The 24,553-nt window shown below is 55.3% G+C and overlaps 1 protein-coding gene across 3 annotated transcripts in view; it reads right to left on the reverse strand.

The window, feature by feature from the left end:
• Window positions 1-3,651: 3,651 nt before the first annotated feature.
• Window positions 3,652-24,553, reverse strand: part of ATP10A (ATPase phospholipid transporting 10A (putative)) — a 48,080-nt gene continuing 27,178 nt past the window's right edge. The window contains exons 12-21 of one of the 3 annotated variants that reach the window (XM_070400444.1): window positions 23,785-23,911; window positions 22,696-22,880; window positions 21,288-21,621; window positions 17,136-17,212; window positions 16,056-16,181; window positions 13,244-13,330; window positions 6,512-6,592; window positions 6,295-6,399; window positions 5,271-5,387; window positions 3,652-4,550 (exon numbers count right to left, since the gene is read on the reverse strand). In XM_070400444.1, the coding sequence (XP_070256545.1) occupies window positions 3,846-4,550; window positions 5,271-5,387; window positions 6,295-6,399; window positions 6,512-6,592; window positions 13,244-13,330; window positions 16,056-16,181; window positions 17,136-17,212; window positions 21,288-21,621; window positions 22,696-22,880; window positions 23,785-23,911 (1,944 nt within the window). In that variant the 3' untranslated portion in view covers window positions 3,652-3,845. Of the gene's footprint in view, window positions 4,551-5,270; window positions 5,459-6,294; window positions 6,400-6,511; window positions 6,593-13,243; window positions 13,445-16,055; window positions 16,182-17,135; window positions 17,213-21,287; window positions 21,622-22,695; window positions 22,881-23,784; window positions 23,912-24,553 lie in introns of all 3 variants that reach the window. The other 2 variants (XM_070400442.1, XM_070400443.1) reach the window with 2 other exon arrangements.

The raw sequence follows: 24,553 nt of genomic DNA on the forward strand, positions 1-24,553 counted from the left end.
GTGTGTCTGTGCGTGTGTGTCTGTGTGTGCATGTGTGTCTGTGCGCGTGTGGGTCTGTGTGTGTCTCTGTGTGTGTCTGTGTGTGTGCGTGTGTGTGTCTGTGCGTGTGTGTGTCTGTGTCTGTGTGTGTGCCTGTGTGTGCGCGTGTGTCTGTGTGTGCGTGTGTGTCTGTGTGTGTCTCTGTGTGTGTGTGTCTCTGTGTGCGCGTGTGTGCACACATGTGCGCGCCAGCGGGCCCTTGAGCCTGGGCTGATGGCAGCGCCCGGCGGCTGTGACCCGGGAGTGGGGTCCACGGTTTCCATTTTTCAGAGCAAACAAGCCGCACATGACACGACTCCAGGGTCGCAGTCTCCAAGCTCCAGGGCCTCCGGGGCTGCCAGACCTCCCCCGGGGTTTCAGGAATAAATACATTCCCTCCCGGGTACAGGACAACAAAACGCATACACACACGCTCACACACGCTCACACACACACGCTCACACGCACACACATGCTCACACACACACACGCTCTCACACACACACGCTCACACACACTCACACACGCTCACACACACGAGCTCACACACGCTCACACACACACACACACGCTCACACACACGCTCACACACACGCTCACACACATGCTCTCACACACACATACAACAACAAACCCGCGGTGTGTTGAGTGCCTCTGGGACAGTGGTCGGCAAACTCATTAGTCAGCAGAGCCAGATATCAACAGGACAACGATTGAAATTTCTTTCGAGAGCCAAATTTTTTAAACTTAAACTATATCGGTAGGTACAGTGTGATTCACTTCATGAGGGTGCTCCTACGGCAGGGATGGCGAACCTTTTGGGCTCGGCGTGCCAGCATTTTGAAAAACCCTAACTTAACTCTGGTGCCGTGTCACATATAGAAATTTTTTGATATTTGCAACCATAGTCAAACCAAGGCTTATATTTTTGATATTTACTTTATATATTTAAATGCCATTTAACAAAGAAAAATCAACCAAAAAAATGAGTGTCATAGGTTCGCCATCACTGTCCTAAGGCTTAGGAAGAGCCACACTCAAGGGGCCAAAGAGCCGCCTGTGGCTCGCGAGCCGCAGTTTGCCGACAGCGGCTCTGGGGGAACAGGGAAGGGCGATCTCTCCGCTGGCCCTGGATTTACAATTGGCTCCCGAACACACAGGACCCGCGGAAGCCCTGACGTGCTCTCCGGGCTGCTATTTTCGGAAGCTATTTGAAATCGGTTCCATCAAAGGCTGACCTCTGGCCTCCCGCCCGCCCCCATGGCGTCCTATCTGTTTCCTTCCTCTGGAAAGAAATAAAGGCGTCGGAGAGAAGTGGTGAGGAGGCGGCCCCGCTCCACCCGCACAAAAGGCCGGGCAGGAGTGGGGGGCCCCTGGGGAGCCCACAGTCCTCCCGTGGAGGGGGCAGGGGGGAGCCCCAGCTGGCGGCAAAGAGACCCGGTGGTTTTGCCCAGCCGGCGTGGCTCAGGGGTTGAGCGTCGACCTGGGAACCTGGAGGTCACGGCTCGATTCCCGGTCAGGGCACAGGCCCGGGTTGTGGGCTCCATCCCCAGTGTGGGGCGTGCGGGAGGCACCCGATCCATGATTCTCTCTCATCATGGATGTTTCTATCTCTCCCTCCCTCTCCCTTCCTCTCTGAAAGCAATAAAAATATATTAAGAGAGAGAGAGAGGACAGTTTTGACGGAGCTCAGCAGGTGCCGGGTGACCAGCCCCGCCATGGAGGCCAGGCCTCGGGGTCACTTGGGGTTTCGCACTGGCCGTCCCCCTGCTCGGGCCGTGGACTCTGTCCTCACAGAAACCCACGCGCCTCCTTCTACGTCACATGTTTTTATTGATTTCAGAGAGGAAGGGAGAGGAATGTCAGTGACGAGAGGGAATCATGTATGTGTCATCTTTCTGTCTATCTATTTACCATCCATCTATCTTGTCTGTCTATATATTTATCTATCAGTCATCTACCTACCTATCATTTGCCTATTTATCACCTATCTGGCTATTTATCTGTCTACCTATATCATGTGTCTACTTATCATCTATCATCTACCTATCATGTATTTATAATTTATCTATCATCTATCTATCTATCTATCTATCTATCTATCTATCTATCTATCTATCATCTATCTATCTATCATCTATCTACCTATCATTTAGCTATTTATCATCTACCTGGCTATCTATCTGCCTATCATCTATCTTCCTATCATGTATCTGTAATCTATAATCAATCTATCTATCTATCTATCTATCTATCTATCTATCTATCTATCTATCATCTCCCTCCCTATCTCCCTGCTGCAGATTCCTGCTTCCTGGGCCGGTGCCCTGGCGTGGAGCCCATGCCCGGCTCTGTGTCTGCCTCACCAGAGGTGGCCTGTCTCCAGGCCCCGGGCCGCGTGCCAGGGCTGGTCCAGTGAAACTCGGAAGGGAGTCTCACTCCGCCTCGAGGCTTCACGGGGTCATCGGGCTGCAAACGGCGCCCGGGGCCAGGACGCGTCCACCCGCTCCCCTGCTCGGCCCTGACACGCAGGTGACGGGGACCCTCGTCCTGTCCCTTCACCCCAATCATCTACCGGCTTGTCCCCGGGTCTTCTCTGCAATATCACAGAGGAGGGGAGAGAGAGAGAGAGAGAGAGAGAGAGAAACATCAACGATGAGGGAATCACTGATTGGCTGCCTCCTGCACGCCCCCCACTGGGGATGGAGCCCGAAACCCGGGCCTGTGCCCTGACGGGGAATCAAAGCGTGACCTCCCGGTTCATAGGTCGACGCTCAGCCACGGAGCCACGCCGGCCGGCCGGCCGGGCTCCCTTCTGTCTGTTTTAAAGCCTTCTCCCTCCCCCACCCTGCCCCCGGCCTGCCTCTGAGCCTCTGCCAAGCTCCGATGACGCGGTGGCTGGCTCCCTGGCTCCATCCAGCCAGCAGCCGGGAGTCAACAGCCTCCGAGTGCCTCATGCACAAAGCCCGCAGCTGGAAGACACGGCTGTCGGCTGGTGCTCTGGCCCCCAGCCCCCGTGACGTCAGTCCTCCTGGGCCTTCACTCTGCCGGTCGGTGGCCCAGGGCTCCCCCAGACGTGCAAGGAGACAGGGTCTCCTCCCAGTGCCTGGCTGCTGAGCGTCGACCCGGGAATGAGGAGGTCCCGGGTTCGATTCCCGGTCCTGGCACAGGCCCGGGTTGTGGGCTCGATTCCCAATAGGGGGCGTGCAGGAGGCAGCCGATCTGTGATTCTCTCTCATCATGGATGTTTCTCTCTCTCCTCCTCTCCCTTCCTCTCTGAAATCAATACAAATATATTTTAAAGAAGAAAACATCTACTGGGCCCGGCCGGCGTGGCTCAGGGGTTGAGCTGTGGGAATCGAAGACAGACCGAGGGTCCCTGGGGGAGCGGGGTTTCCGGGGGGGACCTCTTGGCCAGCTGGCGGGCCCGAGTCCTGGCCCCATCACCTCCCCTCCCTGCCGTCCACACCCGCCCGGGATCACCGCTCTCGCGAACACACACACACACACACACACACACACACGTGCACACACACACAGTCACACCTGGTGGAAGCCGCCAGGGCCACGCCTGCGGAACCCCACCGCTCACGCCGCGCCTTCGCACAAAATGAGACGGACGGACACCGAGGGTCGCTTTTCGTGAAAACGTTTATCTACCTTAACGCTCGGACTTCTCGCTCCCTCCACGGGCTCTTAAAAAATAAACTTTTCCTTGGTTCTCTGGGTACCTCTCGATCCCGGCGCCAGCCTGGGACACATATAAAATACATCTTCCTAGACCTCTTCTGTGCAAATAATAAACATAAATAATATGAACATCTACGTTACATATAAAAAAAGGCCAGGGGGAGGTTCTCGCCGTCCTCTCCCTCCCTCCCTCCCTCCCTCTGGACCCCACGGCCACCGGCAGCCCCGGGCCCTAGAAGTAGTCGGCGGCCCGCTGGCCGAAGCCGACCAGGTCCCCGTCCGGCGGCGGCGGCGGCGGGGGGCCCGGCAGGAACTCGGGCTCCCGCTTGTCCCCGTGAAGACTGTTCCGGGAGAACTGCCACACGCCGCCCAGCCCGCCCACCAGGCCCAGCGACGAGATCCAGCCGAGCGAGCTGAAGTGGGGGAGGCCGAAGACGGACGAGAGCGAGGCTGTCCTGCCGGATCGGGCGGGTTTTGCCTTCGAGTCCCCGGAACGCCTTTCCGGAACCGCGGCCCGGGGCCCGGAGGAGCGGCCCGGGGCCCGGCGGCTGGAGGCCTCCCGCAGCGGCATGTTCACGTCCACGCCCACGTCCACGCTCACGTCCACGCTCACGTCCACGGGGCCGGGCTCCTCGCTGGCCTCCGGGGCGTCGGGCGGCGGAGACCCCGGCGAGGCGTCGTCCTGGGAGGCGGGTGCTGAGGCGTCTGGGCTCGGGGCTCCGGGGAGGGGTCCCCGAGGGTCCCTGGGGGCGCGGGGTTTCCGGGGGGCCCTCTTGGCCAGCTGGCGGGCCCGCTGCAGCCGTGTGGGGAACAGGCTCCCCTGCAGAGCTTTGAAGAACAATCTGCAAGGAGCACAGGGGACACGGTCGGAGGCGCCCGGGGGCTCGCACGGGGCGGGCACGTGGCGAGGACAGCGCTCCCGGGGCCCGGCCGGGGGTGGGGTGGGGGGGGCTTCAGGTGGTTGGAGCACCGTCCGTCCTGGATGCCAAAAGGTGCCCAGTCAGGGCACATACCTAGGTTGCAGGTTCAATCCCCGGTTGGGGCATATGGGAGGCAACCAATGGATCTCTCTCTCTCTCTCTCTCTCTCTCTCTCTCAAAATAAATAAAAAGAAAAAAGAAAATGGTCCCACGCCCGGCCGGTGTGGCTCAGTGGTTGAGCATCGATCTATGAACCAGGAGGTCACGGTTCGATTCCCGGTGAGGGCACACGCCCGGGTTGCGGGCTCGATCCCCAGTGTGGGGTGTGCAGGAGGCAGCCGGTCCACGATTCTCTCTCATCACGGATGTTTCTCTCTCTCTCCCTCCCTCTCCCTCCCTCTCTGACATCAGTAAGACCTTGTGTGCGTATACGCATAAGCCATGGACACAGACAGCCGGGTGCCGAAGGCCTGGGGTGGGGTCGGGGGGCAGGCTGGTGGGGGCTCATGGGGGGCAAAAGGGAACACATGAAATACACCTTCAACAATAAAGAATTTAAAATAATAATAAACAACAAAAATGGCCCCAGAGCTCAGGGAGGACTGGGGAGGGGGGGAGGGGGGCAGCGTCCCGGACACCCACCTGGGCAGCAGGGCGGTGATGGGCGCGATGAGACAGGTCAGGTAGAACAGGGGGTCGCCCGTCAGCGTCTGCATCGTCCAGTAAGGGTTGGACGGAGGGTAACAGGTTGCGCAGGAGCTGTTGTAGGCGAAAGCCACCGTGAAGAACAACAGGGCGCTGAAGCCGCAAGCCGTCCAGTTGAGCCAGGTCTGGGGGGAGGGAGAGAGGCGGGGCCGTGGGCTCAGCAACAGGGCACTGGTCACCCCTGAGCCGTGAGTGGGGAACCTCCAGCCCGAGAAACCACTTGGTCTGGCCTTGCCAAGGCCTTGCGGGCGAGTTCATTCAAGGTGTGACCGGCCCCGCTGCAGGGGCTCCGTGGACGGAGCATCGGCCTGCGGACTGAAGGGTTCAGGGTTCGATCTCCAGTGGGGGGGGGGGGGGGGGGCTGCAGGAGGCAGCCGATCCGTGATTCTCTCTCATCATGGATGTTTCTCTCTCTCTCTCTCTTCCTCTCCCTTCCTCTCTGAAATCAATAAAAATACATTTATAAAAAACCCCCCACAAAAAACACCTTTGAACCAGGAGGTCCCGGTTCGATTCCCGGTCACGGCTCATGCCTGGGGTTGCGGGCTCGATCCCCAGTAGGGGGCGTGCAGGAGGCAGCCGATCCATGGTTCTCTCTCATCATGGATGTTTCTCTCTCCCTCTCCCTCTCCCTAAAACAGTGATGGTGAACCTATGACACGCGTGTCAGAGGTGACACACGAACTCAATTTTTTGGTTGATTTTTCTTTGTTAAGTGGCGTTTAAATATATGAAATAAATATCAAAAATATAAGTCTTTGTTTTACTGTGGTTGCAAAGATCAAAAAATTTCTATATGTGACACGGCACCAGAGTTAAGTTAGGGTTTTTCAAAATGCTGACACGCCGAGCTCAAAAGGTTCGCCATCACTGCCGTAAAAATATATATTATAAAACACACACACACACACACACACACACACACCCTTCTAGATCCCGCGGGCCCGCCCATGACGCTCACCCAGGTCTTGGTTTCGATGCCCAGGTGCAGCAGGAAGGTGAGCAGCGCGATGGCCGTGATGGGGGTGCCCCAGGTGAACACGTCGGCGTCGGAGTCGTAGTAGGCCTGCCAGACAGGGGCGGCGGGCGGCCTGTGTCCGGGGGGTGGGGTAGCGGGTGGGGGTGGGTGGGAACCGCCGGAGGGAGCTGAGGGGAAGCCGGGGCCGGGGCCAGCTTACCAGGTAAGGAATGAAGAAACAGACCAGGCTCTGGAAGGCGGCGTCCGCCATGTTCCACCAGAAGGTGCGGGGCCGGTACTCCTGGGACACAGAGGCAAGGGCGGGGCTGGTTACGGGAAATACGTGCTCAGCTCTTTTTAGTTGTTAATATTTTTAACATTGATTTCAGAGAGGAAGGGAGAGGGAGCGAGCGAAAGAGAGAAACATCACTGATGGAAGAGAATAATGGACCGGCCGCCTCCTGCACGCCACTCACTAGGGCTCGTCCCCATAACCGGGGCATGTGCCGTGACTGGGAATCAACCGTGACCTCTGGTTCGTAGGTCGACAGCCACTGAGAGACACCAGCCAATCTGACTCGGAGACTATTGCACAGAGAGTAACTCTGACACGGAGACTATTGCACACACGGAATAACTCTGACATGGAGACTATTGCACACACAGAGTAACTCTGACACGGAGACCATTGCACACACGGAATAACTCTGACATGGAGACTATGGCACACACGGAATAACTGACATGGAGACTAGTGCACACACAGAGTAACTCTGACATGGAGACTATTACACACAGAGTAACTCTGACACGGAGACCATTGCACACACGGAATAACTCTGACACGGAGACTATTGCACACACGGAATAACTCTGACACGGAGACTATTGCACACACGGAGTAACTCTGACACGGAGACTATGGCACACACGGAATAACTGACATGGAGACTATTGCACACACACGGAATAACTCTGACATGGAGACTATTGCACACGGAATAACTCTGACACGGAGACTATTGCACACACAGAGTAACTCTGACATGGAGACTATTGCACACACGGAATAACTCTGACATGGAGACTATTGCACACACGGAGTAACTCTGACACGGAGACTATTGCACACACAGAGTAACTCTGACACGGAGACTATTGCACACACGGAATAACTCTGACACGGAGACTATTACACACAGAGTAACTCTGACACGGAGACTATTGCACACACGGAATAACTCTGACATGGAGACTATTGCACACACAGAGTAACTCTGACACGGAGACTATTGCACACACGGAGTAACTCTGACACGGAGACTATTGCACACACGGAATAACTCTGACATGGAGACTATTGCACACACAGAATAACTGACACGGAGACTATTGCACACACAGAGTAACTGACACGGAGACTATTGCACACACGGAATAACTCTGACATGGAGACTATTGCACACACGGAATAACTCTGACATGGAGACTATTACACACACGGAATAACTCTGACATGGAGACTATTACACACGGAGTAACTCTGACATGGAGACTATTGCACACACGGAATAACTCTGACATGGAGACTATTGCACACACGGAATAACTCTGACATGGAGACTATTGCACACACGGAATAACTCTGACATGGAGACTATTACACACGGAGTAACTCTGACACGGAGACTATTGCACACAGAATACCTCTGACACGGAGACTATTGCACACACGGAATAACTCTGACATGGAGACTATTGCACACACAGAGTAACTCTGACATGGAGACTATTGCACACACGGAATAACTCTGACATGGAGACTATTGCACACACGGAGTAACTCTGACACGGAGACTATTGCACACACGGAGTAACTCTGACACGGAGACTATTGCACACACAGAGTAACTCTGACACGGAGACTATTGCACACACGGAATAACTCTGACATGGAGACTATTGCACACACGGAATAACTCTGACATGGAGACTATTGCACACACGGAGTAACTCTGACACGGAGACTATTGCACACACGGAATAACTCTGACACGGAGACTATTGCACACACAGAGTAACTCTGACACGGAGACTATTGCACACACGGAATAACTCTGACACGGAGACTATTGCACACACAGAATAACTCTGACACGGAGACTATTGCACACACAGAGTAACTCTGACACGGAGACTATTGCACACACGGAATAACTCTGACACGGAGACTATTACACACGGAATAACTCTGACACGGAGACTATTACACACGGAATAACTCTGACACGGAGACTATTGCACACACGGAGTAACTCTGACACGGAGACTATTGCACACACGGAGTAACTCTGACACGGAGACTATTGCACACACGGAGTAACTCTGACACGGAGACTATTGCACACACAGAATAACTCTGACACGGAGACTATTGCACACGGAATAACTCTGACACGGAGACTATTGCACACACAGAGTAACTCTGACATGGAGACTATTGCACACACGGAATAACTCTGACATGGAGACTATTGCACACACGGAGTAACTCTGACACGGAGACTATTGCACACACAGAGTAACTCTGACACGGAGACTATTGCACACACGGAATAACTCTGACACGGAGACTATTACACACAGAGTAACTCTGACACGGAGACTATTGCACACACGGAATAACTCTGACATGGAGACTATTGCACACACAGAGTAACTCTGACACGGAGACTATTGCACACACGGAGTAACTCTGACACGGAGACTATTGCACACACGGAATAACTCTGACATGGAGACTATTGCACACACAGAATAACTGACACGGAGACTATTGCACACACAGAGTAACTGACACGGAGACTATTGCACACACGGAATAACTCTGACATGGAGACTATTGCACACACGGAATAACTCTGACATGGAGACTATTACACACACGGAATAACTCTGACATGGAGACTATTACACACGGAGTAACTCTGACATGGAGACTATTGCACACACGGAATAACTCTGACATGGAGACTATTGCACACACGGAATAACTCTGACATGGAGACTATTGCACACACGGAATAACTCTGACATGGAGACTATTACACACGGAGTAACTCTGACACGGAGACTATTGCACACAGAATACCTCTGACACGGAGACTATTGCACACACGGAATAACTCTGACATGGAGACTATTGCACACACAGAGTAACTCTGACATGGAGACTATTGCACACACGGAATAACTCTGACATGGAGACTATTGCACACACGGAGTAACTCTGACACGGAGACTATTGCACACACGGAGTAACTCTGACACGGAGACTATTGCACACACAGAGTAACTCTGACACGGAGACTATTGCACACACGGAATAACTCTGACATGGAGACTATTGCACACACGGAATAACTCTGACATGGAGACTATTGCACACACGGAGTAACTCTGACACGGAGACTATTGCACACACGGAATAACTCTGACACGGAGACTATTGCACACACAGAGTAACTCTGACACGGAGACTATTGCACACACGGAATAACTCTGACACGGAGACTATTGCACACACAGAATAACTCTGACACGGAGACTATTGCACACACAGAGTAACTCTGACACGGAGACTATTGCACACACGGAATAACTCTGACACGGAGACTATTACACACGGAATAACTCTGACACGGAGACTATTACACACGGAATAACTCTGACACGGAGACTATTGCACACACGGAGTAACTCTGACACGGAGACTATTGCACACACGGAGTAACTCTGACACGGAGACTATTGCACACACGGAATAACTCTGACACGGAGACTATTGCACACACAGAGTAACTCTGACACGGAGACTATTGCACACACGGAATAACTCTGACATGGAGACTATTGCACACGGAGTAACTCTGACATGGAGACTATTGCACACACAGAATAACTCTGACATGGAGACTATTGCACACACAGAGTAACTCTGACAGGGAGACTATTGCAAACACGGAATAACTCTGACACGGAGACTATTGCACACACGGAATAACTCTGACACGGAGACTATTGCACACACGGAGTAACTCTGACACGGAGACTATTGCACACACAGAGTAACTCTGACACGGAGACTATTGCACACACGGAGTAACTCTGACACGGAGACTATTGCACACACGGAATAACTCTGACATGGAGACTATTGCACACACGGAGTAACTCTGACACGGAGACTATTGCACACACGGAATAACTCTGACACGGAGACTATTGCACACACGGAGTAACTCTGACACGGAGACTATTGCACACACGGAATAACTCTGACACGGAGACTATTGCACACACGGAGTAACTCTGACACGGAGACTATTGCACACACAGAATAACTCTGACACGGAGACTATTGCACACACAGAGTAACTCTGACACGGAGACTATTGCACACACAGAGTAACTCTGACATGGAGACTATTGCACACAGAGTAACTCTGACACGGAGACTATTGCACACAGAGTAACTCTGACACGGAGACTATTGCACACACGGAATAACTCTGACACGGAGACTATTGCACACACGGAGTAACTCTGACACGGAGACTATTGCACACACGGAGTAACTCTGACACGGAGACTATTGCACACACGGAATAACTCTGACACGGAGACTATTGCACACACGGAGTAACTCTGACACGGAGACTATTGCACACACGGAGTAACTCTGACACGGAGACTATTGCACACACGGAGTAACTCTGACACGGAGACTATTGCACACAGAGTAACTCTGACACGGAGACTATTGCACACGGAAGAACTCTGACATGGAGACTATTGCACACACGGAGTAACTCTGACATGGAGACTATTGCACACACGGAGTAACTCTGACATGGAGACTATTACACACAGAGTAACTCTGACACGGAGACTATTGCACACACGGAATAACTCTGACATGGAGACTATTGCACACACGGAGTAACTCTGACACGGAGACTATTGCACACACGGAGTAACACTGACACGGAGACTATTGCACACACAGAGTAACACTGACACGGAGACTATTGCACACACGGAATAACTCTGACACGGAGACTATTGCACACACGGAATAACTCTGACACGGAGACTATTGCACACACGGAGTAACTCTGACATGGAGACTATTGCACACATGGAATAACTCTGACATGGAGACTATTACACACACGGAATAACTCTGACATGGAGACTATTGCACACACGGAGTAACTCTGACATGGAGACTATTACACACACGGAATAACTCTGACATGGAGACTATTACACACAGAGTAACTCTGACACGGAGACTATTGCACACAGAGTAACTCTGACATGGAGACTATTGCACACACGGAGTAACTCTGACATGGAGACTATTACACACAGAGTAACTCTGACACGGAGACTATTGCACACAGAGTAACTCTGACACGGAGACTATTGCACACAGAGTAACTCTGACACGGAGACTATTGCACACAGAGTAACTCTGACATGGAGACTATTGCACACACGGAATAACTCTGACATGGAGACTATTGCACACACGGAATAACTCTGACACGGAGACTATTGCACACACAGAATAACTCTGACACGGAGACTATTGCACACAGAGTAACTCTGACACGGAGACTATTGCACACAGAGTAACTCTGACACGGAGACTATTGCACACACGGAGTAACTCTGACATGGAGACTATTGCACACACGGAATAACTCTGACACGGAGACTATTGCACACACGGAATAACTCTGACACGGAGACTATTGCACACACGGAGTAACTCTGACATGGAGACTATTGCACACACAGAGTAACTCTGACATGGAGACTATTGCACACACAGAGTAACTCTGACACGGAGACTATTGCACACACGGAATAACTGACATGGAGACTATTGCACACACGGAATAACTGACATGGAGACTATTGCACACACGGAATAACTCTGACTCGGAGACGATGGCACACACAGAACCATCCCCGCCAGCTGAGGAGCGAACGTGGAAGGCTTACGCTCATCGCTGGCTGGGAGGAGCTGGTAATTAGCCTGTCAATCCACGCAGTCTATTTACCACTGTTTACATCTGTTTGTGTTCGCGTGTCCTTTCAACATTTTCCCTATGCGTTCATCGTCTCGTTAATTCCCCGTGCAAAATAAGTCACATTTCTGGAGGCTTGTTTCAGAGAAAAAAATAAAAAAGGAAATAAAATCCCTGCTCAGGCGGCAGCTACCACAGAGCCCGCGATTTAGATTCCAGGCCGGCTCCCCTCCGGCTCCTGCTGACTGGGCTAGAGCCGGTTTCCGCCCCATTATCCATTGTGTTAAAATATATGTTTATGGATGTCAGAGAGGAGGGGAGAGGGAGAGCGAGAGATAGGAGCATCCATGATGAGAGGGAATCATGGATCGGCTGCCTCCCGCTCAGCCCTTACTGGGGATCAAGCCCGCAACCCCGGGCAGGCGCCCTTGACCGGAATCGAACCCGGGACCCTTCCGTCCACAGGCTGATGCTCTATCCACTGAGCCAAACTGGCTAGGGCCAGCCTCGAGAATTTTTTAAAAGTTGCTTTTATTTTTATTATCTGAAATATATTTTTATTGACTTCAGAGAGGAAGGGAAAGGGACAGAGAGAGAAACATCCATGATGAGAGGGAATCATGGATCGGCTGCCTCCTGCAGGCCCCACACCGGGGATGGAGCCCACACCCCGGGCACGTGCCCTGACGGGGAATCGAACCCGCGACCTCTGGGCGCACGGGATGCAGCTCAACCACTGAGCCACGCCGGCCGGGGCTGACTCTGCAATTGGTCCCTGGGGACTTGCCCTTTCCAGGCGGGGAGCGGGCAGGGCGGGAGGCAGACAGGAGGTGGGCGGGAGGGCGCCTCACCTCCATGTCCTGGCCGCTGCGGTACAGCTGGGGCTGGGCCAGCAGCGCCTCGGCAGGCACGTCCTTGTCCAGCACCCCCGTCACCAGCTGGGGGAGCGAGGAGAAGAGGAGGTTGAAGAAGATCAGGTACCACTGGTCGATCATGGCCGAGGCCGAGAAGCCGCAGAAGAACTGGAACCAGAACAGGAGGCCCACGAACATCTGGAAGCGAGACGGGGAGAACGGGCACGCCAGTCAGAGACGCCGGGCCCGTGCCCTCTGGGGCCTGAGGGTGTCGCTGAGTGTGACTGAAAAAAAATTATTAAAAAAAAATATATTTTATTGCTTTTTTACAGAGAGGAAGGGAGAGGGATAGAGAGTTAGAAACATCGATGAGAGAGAAACATCGATCAGCTGCCTCCTGCACACCCCCCACTGGGGATGTGCCCGCAACCCAGGTCCATGCCCTTGACCGGAATCGAACCCGGGACCGCTCAGTCTGCAGGCCGACGCTCTATCCACTGAGCCACACCAGTCAGTGCTGATAAATTTTTTAACTTTTTTTATTTTTGAGCCCTGGCGATGGGCCTGGCACAAACTGTCCCCTGGATCTGCTTTGTCCTGTTTTTTTTTTTTTAAATTCTCCCCTGAGGATATTTTCCCATTGATTTTGAGAGTGCGGAAGAGAGAGGGAGAGACAGGGAGAGACGTCGATGTGAGAGAAGCACATCGATGGGCTGCCTCCTGCAGGCGCCTCGACCAGGGAGCCCGGCCGGGGAGGAGCCTGCAACCGGAGTCCGTGTGCCCTCGACCGGAATCGAACCCGGGGCCCTTCGGTCCGCAGGCCGATGCTCTAGCCGTCGAGCCGAACCAGCTAGGGCCTGGGTTTATTATTATTATTATTTTTAAAATGTTTTTATTGCCCTAACTGGCGTGGCTCAGCGGATAGAGCATCGGGCCACGGACTGAAGGGTCACAGGTTCCATTCCGGTCAAGGGCATGGGCCTCGGTTCTAGATCCCGTGTTCCTCCCTCCCTCTTTCTCTCTCTCTCTCTCTCTCTCTCTGTTCCCCTCTTTTCCACTCTCTCTAAAAGTCAAAGGAAAAATATCCTCAGGTGAGAATTAATAAAAAAAAATATATATATTTTTTTATTGATTTCAGAGAGGAAGGGAGAGGGAGAGAGAGGTAGAAACATCCATGAGGGGAGAGAATCGTGGATCGGCCGCCTCCTGCACGCCCCACACTGGGGATGGAGCCCGCAACCCGGGGTACGTGCCCTTGACCGGGAATCGCACCCTGACCTCCTGGCTCCCAGGTCGGTGCTCAACCATCGAGCCACCCCGGCCGGCCAGGCGATCGTCTGGATCAACGTGAGCTCTTAGGATACACAGCCTCCAGGTCCTGTTTCAACCCCATGTTTGACGTGGCTCCCCCCTTCTCCACGGAAAACCTGGTTTCTTTACCTCCCCCTCCCCCCCGCTCCCGTCCTGCCCTCCCTCCCTCCCTCGCCGGCTTCTCTCACCCACGGCCACAGGCTCGGCCTCACGACTCATGTGCGTAAGCGGCCTCCACAGAAAGGGGAGAGAAAAAAAAAAGTATTAAGATAATTGAGTGGGTGTTTTTTTTTCTCTCTCTCTCTCTCTCTTTTTCTTCTCCGTCCCCGTGGTCCCCAACGCCGTCTTTCTCCACCGCTGCTGCCATGGCAACGCCTCCTCTCTTTCTTGGAAAGGAGCGCCAACGTGTTTGTAAAACTAATGAATTTCTCATCCTTGAACTCCTCGAGCGAGCGGATCAAGTGCTTGTTAACAGGGGCCCCGCGCCTCGGGCGGGGCAGGGACCGCGGGCCTGGCCGGGGTCCGTCCGTGCCCGTGCCAGGCGGCCGTGCTGGGCCCGCGGTGGCGACTGGGCCGCCGGGGGCCCGCCCCTCTGCCTGGCACATTTGTTCTGGTCAATCCTCACCTGAGGGTATTTTTCCCCCACATTAAGACAGTGGAAGGGAGAGAGAGGGAAAGAGAGAGAGAGAGAGAGAGAGAGAGAAACATCAATAATGAGAGAGACATACCCCACTGGCTGCCTCCCTCACGCACCCTGACGGGGGCCGGGGATCGAACCTGCCACCCAAGTACGTGCCCTTGACTGGGAATCTCAGGTCCTTTCATGTTTTTAAGCCCAGCCAGTGTGGCTCAGTGGTTTGGCACCAACCTATGAACCCAGGAGGTCATGGTTCGATCCCGGGGCTCGATCCCCAGTAGGGGGCCTGCAGGAGGCAGCCGATCCATGGTTCTCTCTCAACACTGATGTTTCTCTCTCTCTCTCCCTCCCCTTCCTCTCTGAAATCAATAAAAATATATTTTTAAAATATGTATGTTTTTTTAAAAAACCTTTATTTTTGGAAGTGTGACATAGGTTCCCCCTTTCCCCCCCTGCGCTTCCTTCTAGCCCCCCCCCGCCCCCCCCCACCCTGGCCTTCACCCCCCTATTGTCTGTGCCCATGGGTTATGCATAGAGGTATACACGTTCTTTGGTTAATCTCGCCTCACCCACCACGTATTTTAAATATGTTTTTATTGATCTGAGAGACAGAGGCAGGGAGAGGGGGAGAGAGAGAGAAACATCGATGAGGGAGAAACACTGATATCGATCGGCTGCCTCCTGCACGCCCCCTGCAGGGGATGGAGCCCGCCACCGGGGCCTGTGCCCTGACCGGGGATCGCACCCTGACCTCCTGGTGCAGGGGACGACGCTCAGCCACGGAGCCACGGAGCCACGCCGGCCGGGCTCGGGGCGGCCCTTCCACGCCCACACGCGGAGACCAGGGGGCCCCACACCCACCGTGTTCTTGTAGAAGAAGTAGAGCACCATGCTGGCCAGCCGGGAGTAACACCAGTGTCCGTGCACGATCAGCAGCCTCTCCAGGTAGCGGAACCGGGGCACCGCGAAGTCGCTGGCCATCACTGCCTTGGGGGGGAGAGGACGTGCGTGACGGGCGGCACTTCGCCCGCCGACAGCCGCCTCACCCCCCGCAAGTACCAGGCAGCTCCAGGCGGAGGAGCCCGGCGCTGCACGCGACGTGTGTGCGAACGGCCAGGCCTCCTGGACTATCATCTCTCTTGTGATCTCCTTCGATCAAAGAAAAATTCCAGGCCTGACCGGTGTGGCTCAGCAGATAGAGCGTCGGCCTGCGGACTGAAGGGTCCCGGGTTCGATTCCGGTCAAGGGCATGGACCTCGGTTGCGGGCACATCCCCAGTAGGGGGTGTGCAGGAGGCAGCTGATGGATGTTTCTCTCTCATCGATGTTTCTAACTCTCTATCCCTCTCCCTTCCTCTCTGTAAAAAAATCAATAAAATATATTTAAAAAATAATAAAAATAATAAAAAATAAAGAAAAATTCTATCTCAACAAGGACTCTCGTTCAGGGGTATCGCTTTTGTTTTTTAAATAGATTTTTATTGATTTCAGAGAGGAAGGGAGAGGGAGAGAGAGAAACATCAGTGAGGAGAGAGAATCATGGATCGGCCGCCTCCTGCACGCCCCACACTGGGGATCGAGCCTGCAACCCAGGTACATGCCCTTGACCGGAATCGAACCCGGGACCCTTCGGTCTGCGGGCCGACGCTCTATCCACTGAGCCCAACTGGCTAGGGCTATTTCAGGGGTATCTTTTTAAAATTAAAAAAAAAAATTGTTTTCTTGATTTCAGAGAGGAAGGGAGAGGGAGAGATAGAAACATCCGTGTGCGAGCATCAGTAGTTGCCTCTCGTATGGCCCCACCAGCCGGCCATCCATCATGAGTTGTGTGGAAGGCCGCGCCTTCAGCTCTGTCGGCCAGAGCCCCCCCGCCCCGCCCCCGGGAAGGCGTGAGGGGACCGTGAGCCCCCCGGTCGCCCGGGACAGCCCCGCGGGGCCTTACCTGCATGCCCTCCTGGCCGGAGATGCCCACGCCCACGTCGGCCACCTGGATCATGCTGACGTCATTGGCTCCGTCTCCTAGAAGCGGCACAGGCAGGAGGGACCGTCTGAGACGAGAGGCCCGGAAGCAGATCGGCTGCAAGGGGGTCCCCACGGGGCCCGAGGCCCAGGAAAGGTCCCGGGAGGAGCGGGGATCGGCCCTGGGAGGACTGAGTCAGGCCGTCGGAGGTCAGAGCAGCCACCGTGCCAGGTCTGAACCGCCAGCCGCACCCAGGGGTGTGACAGAAAGCAGGCGGGGCCCCGGCTGGTGTGGCTCAGTGGATAGAGCGTCGGCCTGCGGACCGAAGGGTCCCGGGTTCGATTCCCGGTCAAGGGCACCTGCCCGGGTTGTGGGCTCGATCCCCATTAGGGGGCGTGCAGGAGGCAGCCGGTCCATGATTCTCTCTCATCCTTGATGTTTCTCTCTCCCTCTCCCTTCCTCTCTGAAATCAATCAATCAATCAATCAATATATAAATATAAAAGCAAGCAGGCTGGCTATGGCCACCTTTTCATTTAGTGTGCACTCTGCTCAGCTGCCTCCCACACCTACAGTGCCCCCAACACGGCGTCCGGCCCCGTGAAAGATGCTCCCTCTTCATCCCGGTTATTTCCTGAACTGGTCCAATCTGCTATTTATTTCTTTCTAATATGTTTTTATTGATTTGAGAGAGAGAGGAAGGGAGAGGGACAGAGAGAGAGAAACATCCATGATGAGAGAGAATCATGGACTGCCTGCCTCCTACTGGGGATGGAGCCCACAACCCCGGGCACGTGCCCTGACCGGGAATCGAACCCGTGACCTCCTGGTTCACTGGTCGATGCTCAACCCCTGAGCCGCGCTGACCGGGCGCCGGGTCCAGTCATTATCGCACGGACAGGAGACTCCAATTTATACTCACGCGGGCGCTTCCCCGCATGGGGTGCAGGAGGGGTTGGTTCTGCCCAGGAAAAGGTTGAGGTCTGTGTGCGCACGGACTGCCTCCATGCTCACCTCTGCCCCCGCCCCCCGAGCGCCCCCCCCCCCCCGCCTGCCCCCCGACAGTCCCACCAAGGAGCCCTGCTGCGCCTCCGGTCGAGCTGCTGATGGGGAATGTTTAGCCCCCGCCCGCCCGGCCGGCGTGGCTCAGCGGTTGGGCATCGACCCGTGAAACAAGAGGTCACGGGTTCGATTCCCCGTGAGAATCCATCCGCAGCGTGGGGCCCGCAGGGGGCAGCTGCTGGATGGTCCTATCTGTTTATCCCTCTCCTTCTCCCTTCTCCCTCTAAAATCAATTTAAAATTTTATATATATATATATATATAGCCTTAGCTGGTTTGGCTCAGGGGCTAGAGCAGGGGTGGGCAAACTTTCTGACTCGAGGGCCACAATGGGTTCTTACACTGGACCGGAGGGCCGGAACAGAAGCATGGACGGAGTGTTTGTGTGAACTAATATAAATTCCAAGTAAACAGCATTACATAAAAGGGTACGGTCTTTTTTTTTTTTTTAGTTTTATTCATTTCAAACGGGCCGGATCCGGGCGGCGGCCGTAGTTTGCCCACGGCTGGGATAGAGCGTCGGCCTGCGGAGAGAGCGTCGGCCTGCAGCCAGAAGGGTCCCGGGTTCGATTCCAGTCAAGGGCACATGCCAGGGGGGAGCTGCAGCTCGGTCCCCAGTGTGTGTGTGTGTGTGTGTGTGTGTGTGCAGGAGGCGGCCGATCCATGGCCCGATTCCCTATCACGGATGTTTCTGATTCTCTCCCCCTCTCCCTTCCTCTCTGAAATCGATAAAAATACATTAAAAAACCATATACATATAGATAAAAGGAAAAAAAATACATTTTATATGGAAAGAAAAGAAAATGTTTAACCACACCAGGCCTAGATGAGAGCTCTCAGGAGGGGGGGCAGGGAGGCAAGGGGAGCCGCTGCCACTGCCTCTCAGGACAGGACGCCCCCAGGCCCCCATCACGAAGCAGCAACTCGTTTGGAATGCGCCAGGAGTGCAGACACACAACGTCCAGGGGGTGACTCATCCGCATCCACACGAGGACTCTGCCCTGGAATTTTCCCCCTCCCTCCTCCCTCCTCCCTCCTCCCCCCCCCCCCCCCCCCGCCCCCCGATCCTTTATTGCTCTGGGCCCGACGTGGGCGGTGAGTCAGACTGTGCAGAATTGAAATTCTACGAAGCAATAACAGCCCTGGCAGCTTTTCCCAGAACGTCCCCTCCGCAACGAGGGGTGATGGACAACAGTGTTCGCGGTGACTCACTCGGGCGGCCGCAGACACGAGCTAATGTTCTCGGGGGTCGCCGCCTGCCCTTTGGATTCTATATTGTTTTCTTTTTCCCGAATCTTTATTGTTTCAAGTGTGACAGATGTCTCCCTTCTCCCCCCACAACCCTCCGCCCCCGCCCTGGGCCCCTCTGGCCCGCCCCAGCCCCCCGCCGCTGCCCAGGCCGGCACCGTCCTGTGCTGTGTGTCTACGGGTGGTGCCTACACGCACGCGAGGTCTGTGAAGGATCCCTTCCCACCCACCCACCTGCCCCTGTCTTCCCTCTGAGACCCCGCAGCCTGTTCCATGTTTTTCTTTTTCTTTTTTTCTGGTTAATCCTCACTTGAGGGTCTTTTTCCACTGATTTTTAGGGAGAGTGGAAGAGAGAGGGAAAGGCAGAGACATGGAAGTGAGAGAGACACGTCGATTGGTGGCCGCCTGCAGGTGCCGGGACAAGGGCCGGGGCCGGGGAGGAGCCTGCGACCGAGGCACGTGCCCTTGACCGGAATAGAACCCAGGACCCTTTGGTCCATAGGCCGATGCTCTATCCACTGAGCCACATCAGCTAGGGCTTTAAAAAAATATATATATATATTGGTTTCAGAGAGGAAGGAAGGGAGAGGGAGAGAGAGACAGAAACATCCATGAGGAGAGAGAATCATGGATCAGCTGCCTCCCGCACGCCCCACACTGGGGATGGAGCCCCCAATCCGGGCCTGTGGCCTGACCGGGAATCGAACCCTGACCTCCTGGTTCCTAGGTCGATGCTCAACCACGGAGCCACGCCGGCCGGGCCGCACTGGGTGCGATTTTATAAACGGTATAAAGAGCTTGAGCAGGAAGCTCTGTCCATGTTATGGTGCAACCTGAGGGGGTGGGGGGTTCAGGAAGCGACGGGAGGAAGCAGGTGCAAGCGACGGGCCCGCCCTGGCTGGCTCGGCTTCGTGGGTAGAGTGTCAGCCTGCAGACCCAAGGGTCCTGGGTTCGATTCTGGCCGAGGAACTCGTACAACTTAACAAGAGGAAGACAAACAATTCTAGACACTTCTCCAAAGCGGACATACAGACGGCCAAGAGACACACGAAAAAATGCTTCAAGTCCCCGATCCTCAGAGAGACGCAAACTGAAACCACAAGGAGGGATCGCCTCACGCCTGTCAGGGTGGCTGCCGTCAACAAATCAACACACGGCAAGTGCTGGCGAGGACGAGGACGCGGGGGAAAGGGAGCCCTGGCACTGCTGGTGGGAACGCCGCCTGGGGCAGCCGCTGTGGACAACGGTGTGCAGTTTCCTCAAACAATTAACAACGGAACTGCCATTCGACCCAGCGATCCCACCTCTAGGACTATATCCTAAGAAACCCGAAACACCGAACAGGAAGGACATACGCGCCCCTATGCTCATAGCAGCACAATTTCCAATAGCTCAGATCGGGAAACAGCCCGGGTGCCCGTCCGTAGGCGTGTGGGTAAAAAAGCCGTGGTACATGGGCACCGGGGAATACTATGCAGCCGTGAAAAAGGAGGATCTCTTAGTGCTAAGTGACATAAGCCAGTCAGCGAAAGGCAAGCACCCCATGATCTCACTCAGAGGTGGCATCTAAGTAACAAAATAAAGGGATGAAGGGAGTGGATCCGGAGACACGGGAACATGGGACAGAGTGCGGGATCTCGGAGGGAAGGCGGGGGAGGGAGGCGATGAACCAAAGACCTTGCGTGCAGCTCTGCATGACCCATGGACACAGACAATAGGGCGGTGAGGGCCTGGGGCCAGGGGAAAAAAGGGAACAACGGTGATACTTCCGACGACAGGGAATTATTAAAAGGAGAGAGAGCTGGCCGGCCGGCCCGCGCGCTCACCGATGGCCAGGGTCATGGCCTTGAGCTTGCTGCGCACCAGCTTCACCACCATGCTCTTCTGCAGCGGCGTCGAGCGGCAGCACAGGACCGAGCGGCACTGCTTGGCCAGGAAGAGGAACTTGTCCTCCAGGCTCTTCTCCAGGGCGTAGGCCAGGCTCCTCCCGTCGATCACCAGGCTCAGGCAGGGGCCGGGGGCGGCGGCCTCGGGGGGCGGGCGGAGGAGAGGGTAGAACCGCACGCTGGCGCTGCCCGCCGGGGTCTTCTCCGGGACGCCGTGGGGCGCCCGGGCCTGCACGTAGGCGAGGCACTGGTCCAGCAGGGCGGCGCACGCCTCCTGGGGTGGACACGGGAGGGCTGTGTCCGCTGACGGGGCCCCACCACAGACCAGGTGACCCCCCTTGGCCCCCCCAAACACGCCTGGGGGCCATGTCTCCCTCCCGGGCACCAGGCTGGGCCCAGGTTCCCTCGTAAGACCCGGTTAGCTACGGAGGACGGAGGTTCTGCCCTGGCCGGTGCTCCTCAGTGGTTAGAGCACCAGCCCTGACACCGAAGGGTCTCGGGTTCGATCCCCAATCAAGGGCACATGGCTCGGTTGCAGGTCCCACCCCCGGCCCTAGTTAGGGCAGGTGCAGGTGGCAACCAATCGATGTCTCTCTCTCACATCGATGTCTCTCTCTCTCTCTCTCTCTCTCTGTAAAATTAATAAAAACACATCTCGGAGCCTGGCTGGCGTGACTCGGTGATTGAGCATCAACCTATGATCCAGGAGGTCATTCTGGTCAGGGCACAGGCCCGGGTTTCAGGCTCGATCCCCAGTAGGGGGCGTGCAGGAGGCAGCCGATCCATGATTCTCTCTCATCGATGTGAGAGAGACCCGTGGATTGGTTGCCTCCTACACGTACCCCGAGACCAGGGCCGGGGATCCTGCAACCAAGATATGTGCCCTTGACCGGAATCGAACCCAGGACCCTTCAGTCTATGGGCTGACGCTCTATCCACTGAGCCAAACCGGCTAGGGCTCATCATTGATGTTTCTCTCTCTCTCTTTCTCACTTCCTCTCTGAAATCCATACAAACATATTTAAAAAAAAAAACCCACAAACACATTCTCGGGTGAGGATTAAAAAAAAAAAAGAAAGAAATCGCAGATGTGTTCCTTTGAAACTAAGAGACCGTGGCGAGTGCCACCTGTTCCACGGCAGTGACAAGCTCCTACTAAGCGCCAGAAACGGAACCCAGGTGCAGGCAGAGGCCCAGGGCAGCGGCTGGTCTCGTCAGCTGCTGGAAAAAGGAGGCTCCAGGCGGTGGCATGGTGCTGAGCTCCAGGAGGAGGCCCCCCGTGGGAGGCTGCCGCGGGCGGGGAGGGCTGGGGCCGGGTGTCCCTGAGGCCCAGGCACCCGGCACCCACCTGGGAGTCGGCGTTGAGGGTGATGACCCCCTCGTCCTGGTCCAGCAGCTTGCAGGCGTAGGCGATGTTCACGGCCGTCTCCTGCTTGTCGCCGGTGAGGACCCAGATCTGCAGGCCCGCCTGGCGCAGTTTGGCGATGGTTTCGGGAACGCCGTCCTGCAGGCGGTCTTCGACCCCAGTGGCACCTGGTCGGACAGAGACAGGGCTCACAGGTGAGGGAGGCCCTTGTCCCCGTCCGTCCCCAGACCCCGATGGCACGAGAAGCCACGCCGAGTGGCCTGCAGACTGGGAGCTGCCGAGGGTTGGCCTGGAGCGGCCACGCGCGCGCACGCGGAGGAGTGGGCAGGCCGGGACGGCGGTGGGCGCCTTCCCTGGCGCTGACTGCTCCACGCAGCTGAGGGTGAGCAGGGGTAACTGGGAGGCAGTGACAAGCTCCTACGAAGCGCCAGGGGCAGGCAGAGGCCCAGGGCAGCGGCTGGCGGTCTCAGCTGCTGGAAAAAGGAGGCTCCAGGCGGTGGCATCGGGCTGAGCTCCAGGTGGAGGCTTCCCCGGGCGGGGAGGGTCGGGGCCGGGTGTCTCTGAGGCCCAGGCACCTGGGACCTCTGAGCCCACAACCAAGGTCTCCAGCTCTCCCAAACGCGCAGCTGACTTCCTTCCACCTATATTTTTCACTTTTTAAAAAAATATTTTTATTGCTTTCAAAGAGGGAGACCTAGGGACCAGGAGGTCAGGGTTCGATTCCTGGCCAGGGCACATGCCCGGGTTTCGGGCTCCATCCCCAGTGGGGGGCGTGCGGGGGGGCAGCCGAGCCATGATTCTCTCTCATCATGGATGTTCCTCTCCCTCTCCCTCTCCCTCCCTCTCTGAAATCAGTAAAAGTATCTACAAATAAACAAATAAAAATAGAAAAATACTTTAATATGTTTTTTATTGGTTTCCCAGAGAGGAAGGGGGAGAGAGAGAGAGAGACAGACAGACAGACATCGGGCCAGTTCTGTAACCAAGAACGGAGAGCACATCACCTCCCCCACCCAGACCATCTCGGAACCACCCTGGTCCATGCAACGGGCCAGGCGGGAGCCCAATTACCCAAAAGGTGCAGGTTGGTCTCCAGGCGGATGGCCGACCGAGAGAGGAGCTCCTCGCGGTTGTCGACGGCGGATTCCGCCTCGAGGTGGCTCTGCAGCCAGCAGGCGTACTCCTCCTTACTGAGCACCTGAGAGGGAGGGAGGGACGGAGGGAGAGAGAGAGAGAAAGAGAGAGAGGGGACCTGCTGAGTGCATGCCTCATGGAGCCCCTGGGGACACATGGCGGCCCCCACTCGCCCTCTTCTTTTACACTAGAGGCTCGGTGCACAAAATTCATGCAAGGAGCTCAGCCCTTGCAGCCCCGCCCCCTGCCCACTGGTTGTTCGGGAAGGTCGTTCCGGAAGGTCGTTCCGCCATCCAGTCTAATTAGCAGGTTAGCTCTTTATTATATAGACGAGATCGGGCGCGTTCAGGGTGGTATGGCCGTAGACAGCTCTTTATTATATAGGATATATATTTTAGAGATTTCTTTTTTTGTTTCTATTTTATTTTTTGGTTACTTGATATTTTCCCCTTGAGGGTGGAGAGCGTGGAAGGGAGGGGGAGAGACACAGAGAGAGAGAAACATCGATGTGAGAGAGATGCTTCGCTTGGCTGCCTCCTGCATGCCAGCGGACCAGGGCCGGCGAACCTGCAACCGAGGCAGGTGCCCTCGACGGGAATCGAACCCGGGACCCTTCAGTCCCCAGGCCGACACTCTGTCCACTGAGCCACACCGACCAGGGCCTCTGTTTTCTTTTCTAAATATATTTTGTGTTGATTTCAGAAAG

The sequence above is a fragment of the Myotis yumanensis genome, unplaced genomic scaffold (genome assembly GCF_028538775.1).
Source record: "Myotis yumanensis isolate MYYU_CA2020_CCGP unplaced genomic scaffold, mMyoYum1.0.hap1 SCAF_20, whole genome shotgun sequence".
Taxonomy (NCBI): Eukaryota; Metazoa; Chordata; class Mammalia; order Chiroptera; family Vespertilionidae; genus Myotis; species Myotis yumanensis.